This window comes from Lepidothrix coronata, unplaced genomic scaffold (assembly GCF_001604755.1).
Source record: "Lepidothrix coronata isolate B3197 unplaced genomic scaffold, Lepidothrix_coronata-1.0 Scaffold105, whole genome shotgun sequence".
In the NCBI taxonomy this organism is placed as follows: Eukaryota; Metazoa; Chordata; class Aves; order Passeriformes; family Pipridae; genus Lepidothrix; species Lepidothrix coronata.
The window spans coordinates 999,088-1,010,780 of record NW_016690285.1 but is presented as its reverse complement, the minus strand read 5'-3'; the positions used below and the strand labels follow the sequence as shown (position 1 = coordinate 1,010,780).

Here is an 11,693-nt window from a genome sequence, read left to right as displayed (position 1 = left end):
TTTCTTTCGCCCCAGATCTCAGTGATCCCCCCAGTTTTACAACGTGCTTTTGACCTTCTCTTGTTTTGGTAACACCTGTCAACTCCCAGCCACCAACAAATTACCTCTTTTCTTTTTTTTTTTTTTATGTTGACATGGATAATTAAAATGCTAATCCAGGTTGGTGCCTAAAAATAATCCTTGAGAAATTACAGTGGAGATCTCCTTTGCTGTATCTTCTCCTTTACAACACAATTTCCCATTTAGCCACGTCCTAATCCCTTCATAATCACTTTATTCTGCTCCTCTAATTTCCCATGTGACAGAATATCAGACATACTGCCACAGTTCCCAAAGATGGGAGTTAATGTATTTTCTTTGTTCTAGAACAATCTGATACCTTTTCCAAGAAAATCATGCTCTTAGGCTGGGAATGACCTGATTTAGACTCATTTTCTATCTCCCTACATCTCTGATCACTCCATTTATCCCTTAAATCTGTTTATTTTTGCACTCACAGACACATCAGACTTTCGGGGGTGGTTTTGCATAGCAATTACACATACAAAATTAAGATTATTAAGTGATTCTGCAGGATTTAAGTTTGACTCACTTGTTCCACCCCCAGGACTGGTGAGAACCAGGGAAGGATGAGGTGCTTCCATGCTTTTGTGCAGTGTAGCCACAGCAATGATCTTCCTCTTGTGGATGCATAGTTTGGTGACATCTTCATCTGCTTTGACATCTTCAGCAGTTCTCTGCTTCACAGCAGCTCCAGGATCGAAATTAAACACCTGGGAGTGAAAATTCCAGTGTTTAAGCAATGATTATGGGCAGAAAACTCACCAAACACACCTCAATTTTATGCAGAATATACAGGAATTTTCCTCTGTTCCTCAGAGCTCTTTGACTGCTCCTACATTGACAGGAAGTTTGGAAATGATAAATATATTTATAATTACTGAGTCAGATCCTTTCCAAGAGGGGAGGAGGCAGAGGGGAGATTAACTTTTGGATTTTAGGGTAGAACTTTGGGTGCACTCTACTTATTTGATATACACATATATGATGTGAACAGAGGTCAAGCCATGGCACAGCACATCAGCTGGCATCATAAATATTCCAGTAAAGACCCAAAATGCTGCTTTGCTTTACCTTGGGAAGAACAAGAGGACATTCTAGGCCACACTTGCACGTTCCATCAGTCAGCAAGTAAGTCTTCACCTGCTCCAAGCAGGATAATAAAGACCCACTGGGACTGTAAAGGAACAGAAATGATCAATAAAAGCTATTTGATAGGTCATGACTTGCACCTGACAGTCTAAAAACTCACAAGGAGAGATGATATTTACTTTTTTTTTCATATTATTTCTTGCTTTTTGTCAAGAATTGCAATGAGACTTATTAAAAACACCAAAAAAAACTCCTCTCAAACATATTTTAAAGGAAATAAAACTGCTGCATTCAAGTCTCTCAGCTGCACAAAGTTTGGTTTCATCCAGCTAAGACTTGGACCCTCTCAGTGGAAGTGAGGAACAGCCCACCCAGGAGCCAGGAGTTGTCATTTTTAACGAAACATTTTTTAACAACCCCATTTTTAACGAAAACAAGCCAAGTGGAATAGCTTGGATCAGGAAAACAAATTCCAAACAAACCGTGACAAACTTTGGCGCTTAAAACCCAAGGTGGAAACGTCTCCTCTCGCACAAGAACCAAGTGACATCTAAAGCAACATCTGCAAGTGACATTTCCAGCTCTGCTGACACTTTAAATCAGGGATTTATTTGCCAGACTTGCCCTGGAATAGTTATTTTTGGGAGAAGTGCTCAGGCTGAGGAAGATGAAAGAGCAAACTAAAAATAGGGCTGAAGTGACAGGTCAGGAAGTCAAACCTTCCCTGTCTGCAATCCTGGGGGAGGAGGGGGAAAACTACTCTTGATTTCAATTTATTTTAATTTCAGCTCTAGGCTGGTTAAACCACGATCCCTTTGGACTTTGCCAACCTGTCCTGAACTATGCTCAGCTCCACACTTGACGATGGAACAGCTTTCTGTGGGATTTGCTCTGGACCATCCCATCTGCACCAAAGATCTCCACAGACACTTTCTGGGATGCTTAAAAATTCATGTTAAATATGCTCTGGAGTCAGGACTGGGTAAACAAAAAAAATGCTCCTTTTTTTCTGGAATATTTCTGGAATAAATCAATCTTAAATAACCCTTTTGTGCAGTTTGCCTGGACACACGTGACCAGTTCAGGATCAAGGAGATCCTGGAGCCTGGAAAAAAACCCACACTGTGCTCACGATCAGAGGGTGTGAGGGAAGGACAGTCCAGTGAATCTGTGGGATGTGGGATCCACCATCCCTCCTGCACATACAGCCAGGGTTATTTGTCCACAAGAACCCACCACATTTTAAAAAGGCCCATTTTTTTTCCTGTTCCTGGGCAGAGCTATAACTGCAAAATCTCTTTTGTGTGCACAGATCTCCTCACGCTTCCTTTGTAAGAATCCATGGAATCACAGAATGGTTTGGGTTGGAAGGGACCTTAAGATCATCTCATTCCACCCCCTGCCATGGGCAGGGACACCTTCCACTAGCCCAGGTTGCTCCAAGCCCCGTCCAACCTGGCCTTGGACACTCCCAGGGATGGTTTAGGCCCTACTTTAAGGCAGCAGCACAGTTTTACCAAGCAAAGCCCTGAGAATCAACTCAGTGCTTTTACCAGGTAATAAAAACCAGTTAATTAATGGATTTAATCTTGATTTAATCCAAAGCAAGTGCTGCCAGCTGCCAGCAAAGCCTGTGTGCTTTACAGGGGAGCACAAACACAGGGTCTGTATTCAGCTGGGATCATCTACCCTGGTTAAATCATGTCAGATCTTAATATATCCACTAATTTTCCCTAGGATAGCTGTGGAGTCAATATTGTTTGACCTTTCCTTGTCTCCATAAACGCTGTGCACACTTCAGGGCAGAGCAGGATTCAATCCTTGGAGATCCAGCTGCCCTGGCTGAGCCCTGTGGATGCTCCATGTCAAGCAGGAGATGGGACTATTTGACTTCTACCCTTTAACCACTGAATTAAAGAATAAAAAAAATACATGGCAAGAGGGCAGAAATAACACAATCACTCCCAAGGCTGTAGGAAATGCATGAAACTTCTCAGAGCTGTAGAAAACCAAGTTCAAAAGCAGGTGGGATCACGTAAAAATACCAAAGCATTCGATGTCCTGGTGTCTGGATATAAAGATTATTGGGGAAAAAAACCCCTCAACCAACCCAGAACTTTTCCTTTCTCATTGATTTTTAACTCAGGCAGAGGCCCAGTAAATTAGAGCTGTAATGGGAAGTGCAAGGGAAGGCGATTTCTCTCCTGACATGGGTATCACTGACACGGATTTGGTTGGATTCTGCTAATTGGGAACATCAACAAGAAATCCCGGAATGCATCGGATCTTTTATGGTAGTTTAGTGTAAAATTGGAGCAGGCTTTGACTCATTAAAGGGTTTTGTCCTGGTAATACATAAAATGTTGTGAGGGACTGGTTATTTTAATGCCAGAATAGTGGAATGAGATTAAGCAAATAACAGGCTGGACCTGTGTGATGTAAACCTGCCCTCTCCAAATTTTGTTAAAGCTGACTTTGATCTTTTTTTTTCCAATAACATTTAATTTACAGTCTGTTTGTCTGAACACAATTATTTAATACCAATTTCAACGCATTTCTTCGTGACCGTTCCGGGGTGAAGCAAAAAAAAAAACCAAAAAACCCCAATAAGCTATGAAAATAAACACATAAAGTACCTAAAACTTCAGATTTAGGCTTATGTTCCTGTTTCTTTTCCTACAGGAGAGATGTGAGGAATCCATAGGAGTAAATCTTGCTGGAGAACAGCAGTGATAGTGAACAGAGAACTTTCATGGGCATAACAAAAGTGATGGTTTTTGGAGCTACTGAGTAGCCACAAAAGTTCTACAGGTATTAAGTAGTTACATAAGTTAAATTCCCTTTCAAAAGAATCACAGAACCCTGGAATAATTTGGGATGGAAGGGACCTAAAGATCATCTCATTCCATCCCCTGCCATGGGCAGGGACACCTCCCACTAGCCCAGGTTGCTCCAAGCTGGCCTTGGACACTTCCAGGAATCCAGGGGCAGCCACAGCTTCTCTGAGCAACCTGTGCCAGGGCCTCCTCATTCTCCCAGCCAAGAATTCCTTCCCAATATCCCAATATCCCCTCTCACCCTGCCCTCCTTCAGCTTCAAAAATCCACTTGGAAAACAACAAGTTTCCCGTGACGTTTTTGAGCGCGAGGAAGGAGTCGAGTCCCTCATTTACTGCCCCGACTGGCAGAGTGAATTAATTTAGTGACAGAACTGCCAGAGCAATGAAGGCAGGAGCCCCTGGGGTGACCTTACCTGATGTAGAGAACTCCACTTTGGTCCACCCGCCGCTGCCACCCCACGGGAACTTGCACTGCTGGTGGCCCTCCGTCCGTGTCCCCTCCGTCACACTCCTTCCCACCATTCATTTTCCCGTTTCTGCTCGTGAGTCTCCAGAGATATCAGCAGGAGGGGGATCTCCTTCTCCTACATGTCATCCTGGCCTCCCAGAGCAGGCCCTGCAGCACGGCTGATCCCGAATCGGACAAAGTGCATCGGGAGGCTCCGAGCTCAGTTTGAAACCAAGTCCTTCCCAGTGGCCATTTTGGTTCAACGAGTCACTCTCCCACCACAGTCCACATTAAATATGCAAGGTTTAAACTCCTTATCTATTCATAAGGACGAACTCTAGAGAGGAAAAAAATTAGTGCTTCCGACTTGGGCAAATCATAATTCGCCAATCCTTTCGTTCCCTGTCAGAAAGGAGGAGGGGGGAGAAGGAGAATTCCTAGTTCCCCAGCATGGCTCCCAGCTCGAGGACTGGCTTAAGAGAACTTGTACTTGGTGAAAGCTCGTCTCATTTTTTTTTATAAATATGAGTCAGCTCCGATACCTCCAGGTATTACACCCTTTGTATGCCACATTCTTTCTGTTTGCTTTTTATCTTCTGCTCGCTGTCCAAGTTGTCTTCTTGGGTTTCTTTCATGACTCCTTGGCTCCAACAAAACAGCCTGAAAAACAAGGATGCAGGAAAGACGTGAGGCGTTTTCCCCGAGTTTTTCAGCCCAGGGAGGTGTTTACAGCTGCAGCCATTTCAAGAGCTCAAAACCAAGATTTTCAATGTCAGTGGAACCATTAAAACAAGGCTCTGAGTAAATATAAACCTGCCAGCAAATTCTATTTATACGTGGATGCAACTACATCTTAAAAGCAACGAGAGTGAAGCTGCTATTGCACAGTTAATGTACAGTTTGGGTGAATTAAGGGATGCATCTTTTCACTGAATATTTTCACGTATTCTTCTGTTCAGAACCATCAGCAGATGACTAAATTAATGCCCTTTAAAAATTGTTTATAAACCTGAATGAATTTAATGTGGAGGAAGCTGCTTCCGGGCTCGGTAATATCCATAAAAATGGAAAACCGCTGCATTCGGATTAAATTTAAATAATCATCTTTCCAAAAATTGTGTCGTAAAAAGGGGGAAATGCGGCATCAAGGCACTGATCTCTGAATACCTGGGAAACAATCTGAATGTCTTCAGGAATAATTCCTCCCCCCCTCCGTGATTTAACTCTTCATGACAGAAGTTCACAATGATGTTATTCCCCCAAAATTCTGTTATTTCCCCAAAACAGCTTTCCAAGTTGATCAGGTGAGACTGAGCTCCCGAGTTTGGGCGGTTTGTTAAGGTGAGACAAACATGGGAGTGTGGGATTGAAACAGTAAATCCATCAGAATAAACAGCAATCCTAAAATTCAAACACAAAAGGCACCGATGACTGTTGGAGTACCAACATTAACAGGTTTTATTTGGGATCCCCTGTCAATTCTGCCTCATTCCTGACACTCCTGTTATGCCAACTTGTTAAAACACAGTAAACCTTACAGACCTGACTGATTTTAATAAAAAAAGGTGGGGTTTTTTGAGCTAGAAATGGAACATGAAGACTCAGGATCCCACATTTCTGCAGGAGCACCACATTAAATCTACATTTAACAGGAATAACAGCTCCTTCCTAAAGGAAGACTGGAGAGGCATAACCACAGTCCTGGGAGTGTTCCCTCAAGTCCCCTAACACAGAACATTCTCTTCAGATGTGCCACTTACAAATGTAAAGCTCCAAACGCTCCGTGGGGAAAGAAAAATCCTTGGAGTATTTCCAAGGATGAGGAGCAGGTTGGGCAGAGCCCCTGGACTGAAGGGCTGAGATCTGAAGAACACGGGGGGGATTTGGGCAAAGGTTGGACCTGGAGGCCTTTTCCAGCCTTAAAGATTCTGGGATTTCAGATTTGCTGTGGGATGAAGCCTTCTGGAATAGCCTGGTGCTGCTCTGCAGGGATCTGCTTCCACTTTCCAAGACTCTGGAGCACTCCAACAGGATGAAATCCTTGGTTGGACAAGACTGGGGAAGGGACCAGGAGACTGAGGAGTTCCTGCCCAGCAAAGCTCCCAGGGAATGTCACAGGGACACAATCCTCACTCTGGGACACAGGAATAGGATTTGGAAGCTCTTGGCAACAGTTCAGGAATCTTGGTGTTGGATTGGTTTTATCCTGCTTAAGGAGGGAGCAGACGATGCTCCATACAATCCAAGGCAGAATTTACCTTCCTGCTGAATTTCCTGCAGGTCCCATGGAAGGCTAAAATAGAGGAATAATTTTCCTGTTAGTCTGAATGAGAATTAACCTTCTGTGACGTGACAACACCAGGAAATACATATTTAAAATCCTGGGAGCACAGGGTGAAGGGAAAGCTGCTCATCTCAGCCCAGCCTTGTGTGGCAACATGTGGCTCACGTTGCTGTTTCGGGCAGTTTCCCTGGATCCACTATGAGCAAATAATATCCAACAACTGCTTTTTTTTTGCAAGAAATACTTGGAAGAAACCTTGCATTTCTGCTGGGTCTGCAGACTCCTGTCTCAGTTAACATCTCATTCCACCTCCACCACAACTGATCACATCAAACCTTCTTCAGGGTGTGAAACAGCACAAAAAGGAGTAAAAAAAAAAGTCTGTAATTGCTTCTTCTGTGGAAAGTATTTAAATGTTTTTATGAAAGAGGGCAGGTTTAGATGAGAGATTAGGGAGAAATTCCTGGCTGGGAGGGTGGGGAGGCCCTGGCACAGGTTGCCCAGAGAAGCTGGGGCTCCCCCTGGATCCCTGGAAGTGTCCAAGGCCAGCTTGGAGCAACCTGGGCTAGTGGAAGGTGTCAGGGAGTTGGAATGGGATGATCCAGAAGGTCCTTTCAACCCAAACCCTTCTGGGATTCTGTGGAAAGTAAGAATTGCTAAAGCGGAATTTATAACATTTATTTGTTCTCAGCTCTTAAATGTTTCGGGTATTAATGGCTAAGGAGCAAATTCCACGTGGATTTCCACAAAGTGCAGGCAGTAAAGCCCCCAGTCCTTACAGTAACCACTGCAATGGCACAGGGAAGAGGTGCCCATCCATGTTTTGGTACAGAAATCCATCCCTAATCCCCACGGAAAGTTCCTGTGTGTTATTTCATTTAACTCCATAACACCAGACTACTCAAACCTTTATATTTCTTACTGCTCCAGAGACTTAGAACCCCACAGGACGAGAGGGAACGGCCTCAGGCTGTGCCAGGGGAGGCTCAGGTTGGACAGGAGGAGGAATTTCCTGCTGGAAAGGGTGGTCAGGCTTTGGCAGGGGCTGCCCAGGGAGGTTTGGAGTACCCAGCCCTGGAGGTGTCCCAGGAAGGCCTGGCCGTGGCACTCAGTGCTCTGGGCTGGGGGACAAGGGGGGCATTGGGCACAGGGGAGACTCTGATCTTGGAGGGCTTTTCCAACCTCAGTGATCCTGGGATTCTGTGATCCTGTGAATTCCATGACTGCAGAAAAATCCCATTTCTTGATGCATTGTTTGCCCGTTCCCCATCCGAACACTCCATCTGAAGTGTTCCACACCTTGGATTGGGATAGAAAGGAGCTGGAGCAAATCCAAGGTATTCTGGACACTGGATCCCACCCAAAGGCCTGACTCCCATCAGCCCATGCAATAAATCCCTCTCCTCCACAACCTCCTCACAGCTCCAGACAACTCATGTTATCTCACCACGAGCAAACACAACTTTCCACATCTAACCCAATTACTCCTTCTCCCCGTGAGCCAGGACATGCCTTTTAGATTTGTTTTGCAATCCGGTTCCATTACAATATCCTTCGGAATATTTCACAGGAGAACTATGCAAAACTACACTGAATTCTTCCCCCTGGACCCCTTCCCCCCCCCGGAAAATTTCTCCCCTAATTTTCATATGCTGAAGGTATGTTTTCAATTTTTAATGTGGCTCTCTCACTTTTTTTTTTCTTTTTTTTTTTTGAAATGTTGCATTTTAGGGCCTCTCTGCACGCTCAGCCGCTCGTGTTTGCTTTAACAACTTCTTTAGTCAAGCAGGGAAAGAGAAAACTTGGTGTTAAAATATAAAAATTAAAGTAGATACTAATTGTCTGGATTCTGATCTATCCCCAGATGATATGATTGATATTTATTTTATTAACAAATGGACTTATTGAGACAAATTCTGACAGTCTGATATTGCAAAAATATAGAATCACCATGGAATCCCAGGATGGTTTGGGCTGGAAGGGACCTTAAAGCTCATCCCATTCCACCCCTGCCACGGGCAGGGACACCTTCCACTATCCCATGTTGCCCCAAACCCTGTCCAACCTTTTGAGTAAAGAATTTATTCCCACTAAAATCTAATCTAAATCTCTCCTCTTTCAGTTTAAATCCATTCCCCCTTGTCCTCCAATCACTTTTGATGCTGTTACTTTTTTTTCTCCGTGAACTTTTACCGGTGCCCAACAATTCCACAGATCACAAAGGATGCACAAATCCCAGTGGTCTACCTATGGAATGACCACATTTTGGGAATAAAGCTCTGCCAACCCTTGGAACACACACCAAACGCTGCCTGGAGACACAAATCACACCCTAATTTTCGAGGTTTCCCTTTGCAGCACAGAAAAACCTACGGAATACATTCGGAATGGGAAATGCCCTCAAATCTAATTATTGGGGTTTTAGAACTAATGAGACAAGTTAGCTTCTTAAAAAGCATCATTGTCCCTCCCCTCAGAGTTAAAAAGGAGTTTTTGTTTGGTCATGGCTTGCACATTATTAATCTGTTTAAGTTTATCCAAGCAATCAGCTGGGATTCTCCCGTATCGTCTCATCCCATACAAACGTTGCATCACTTTTTGGGAATGCTTTCCCACTCTGAAAAGCAGCTTTCTCCTGACTAATTAGACCAGTGGTGAATATTTGATGAAGGCCTATTTTTAGGAGATGATTCAACAAACAAAAAGTGTAAAGGAAACCTTCCTTCCTTCAATCTTCTCTCATTGTGTTGGTCTCCAGGACCACGACACGGCCGTACATGTGATTTACACGTGACTTTTCACATGACAGAATCCAGCTTCTGGGGGGAAAACACATCTTTATCTTACTCCTAAATCCTGATTATTAAGAATACATTGCCAGCACTGAATTACTGCATTGAAATAATACATTTGAAATCACCCCAGTGCCAGACCAGTTCATACTAGTCCGACCTCCTCTGACACCGAGTTATTTCCAACTGAATAAAGGACTTTTATAACCAGGTTTATGTTTTCCTAATTGATACCACTTTGGATGCTGTGGGATTTTTTTAGGATTGGAAGCCACCACTCTGTGAAATGATTCCCTGCAATTGCTCAAGACACTCTGGATGTGGCTCAGTGCTCTGGGTGAGTTGACCCAGTGGTGTTTGGTCATGAGTTGAACTTGATTATCTTGAAGGTCTTTTCCAACCTGGATGATCCCATGGGAGCTGTTTGGAGAATTCATTCATAAATGGCAAAACCCCATCAAGATTCCAGGCCACTGTGCACGTCTCTACATCCACAGCCCAGGAGCTTTCCCAGTATCCCAGTGGACACGCCCCGGCTCCCAGCCTGGCTCACCTGGACCAGGATGGACAGAACCCTCTGGCATTTAAATTCCCAAACATCCAAGATTAGATGGCAAAGCAGCTCCTTCAGACCTACCATTCAGGAATCTACACCATTAAAACAATAAGGAAAAGATTTTCATGGAGAAACACTGATTTATGTCCATGGAATCCAGCTGATACATTATATTAGATTTATATATAATATAAATCCCTTCTCCTGGAGCATTGTGGATCATCGTATTCCTGATTAATTCTGCTGTTAATTAATCAGAAACACATCTGATATCCTTCCTATCAATGTCCAGGGAAAAATCAGAGTTCACTGAGCTGCAAAGTATCCTTAATTTAGGAGATTTAACTGTGCCATGACAGGTGTCCAATGGAACTGGGAAGGAGTAGGATTTTTTTAGCACTTTATTTCCTGTATGTTTAGCACCAAACCCCGAAACTTTCTCTAACTATGACTTTTCACCCCGAACTTTCTCTAAACATGACTTTTAACACACTTTTCTGTGTAATTCCCAGAGTTGGGAGCAACTGTGGTTGTCACTTGGCAATGAAAGAATGGATTAAATCCACCCTTTCGAGACCTTCCACGCGCACAAAACACACAGGGCATCTCTGAAAGGGTTTTCACAAAAAGAAAAAAAAAGCCCCCCAACAATAATAATAAAATAAAAAAAAAAGGCAGGAAACAAAAGGATTTTCTTTTTAACCCTCAGCCCTGGCTCTTCAGCAAGAATTTATTAAATGGAAGAATACACAGGAGTTATGATGCTTTTCCAGCCCTTCCACCACATTAATTTTATTCTTTACAAAGGGAAATAGGTCAAAAAACACGAGACAGACCTACTTTGTGTCAACACAGTGACAGCCCCCAGATTTATTAAAAATTAAGACTAATATTTGGCATGTAAGAGAAATAAACTGAGGGTGATGTCACCATTAGCAACACCTTTCTTAGGGAATATTATTATATAGAATATTACTGAGCTAGAAGTCAATAAGAAGTGAAGAAATGTTATTAAATCAACTTTATTTCAGGGGAAATTGTAGAAAGAAAGAGGAACTTGGTGCCCACCCTCAGCAACCTGGAATCTGATATTATTAAACACAGTCCTAGAATGCTTTTGTAATGAAGATTATATGAATTTCAGGGATGTTTGATACAGAGTGTTCCTAAAGTATCTAATAAACAGATGCAGGAAATAAAGAGGTAAAACTATTTGTAATTGTTTGGTTTTGCTGGCCATTATTGACTTAGAGGTTACTGGGGAAATGGAAATTTGGGAAAATAAAGATTTTATTTTAAAAGAAAACAGCATTTAAATGTAACTTTCACAATCTCAACCTGAAAATTCAACCAGATTTTAGAGGAGCAACTAAAAACCAGGAATAAAACCGGATTCCTGGAAATCTGGCGAAAGGCTCCGGGGCAGAGTTATGGGAATAACCCCAGATCTCCATTAACTGTGAGATCAACAATCAAGCAAGAAAGGGGAAAAATGAAACCCATCCTCCCACATCTTAAAAGCAGAGATCACAATAAACCAAATAACCCTCCTCTGTGTGAGACACCTGACGGTCAGGGCAGAGCAGGAATGGAATAATTGGAATAATTCAGCCCCAGTTTCT

General features: G+C 43.1%; 1 protein-coding gene across 3 annotated transcripts in view; it reads right to left on the bottom strand.

Moving 5' to 3' along the window:
* MBD5 (methyl-CpG binding domain protein 5) overlaps nt 1–11,693 on the bottom strand; it is a 109,397-nt gene that overhangs the window by 28,390 nt on the left and 69,314 nt on the right. For 2 of the 3 annotated variants that reach the window (XM_017823746.1, XM_017823745.1), the window contains exons 6-8: nt 4,405–5,099; nt 1,135–1,237; nt 593–773 (exon numbers count right to left, since the gene is read on the bottom strand). In XM_017823746.1, coding sequence (XP_017679235.1) covers nt 593–773; nt 1,135–1,237; nt 4,405–4,517 — 397 coding nt within the window. In that variant the 5' untranslated portion in view covers nt 4,518–5,099. Of the gene's footprint in view, nt 1–592; nt 774–1,134; nt 1,238–4,404; nt 5,100–6,697; nt 6,803–11,693 lie in introns of those variants that run through there. The other variant, XM_017823748.1, reaches the window with a different exon arrangement.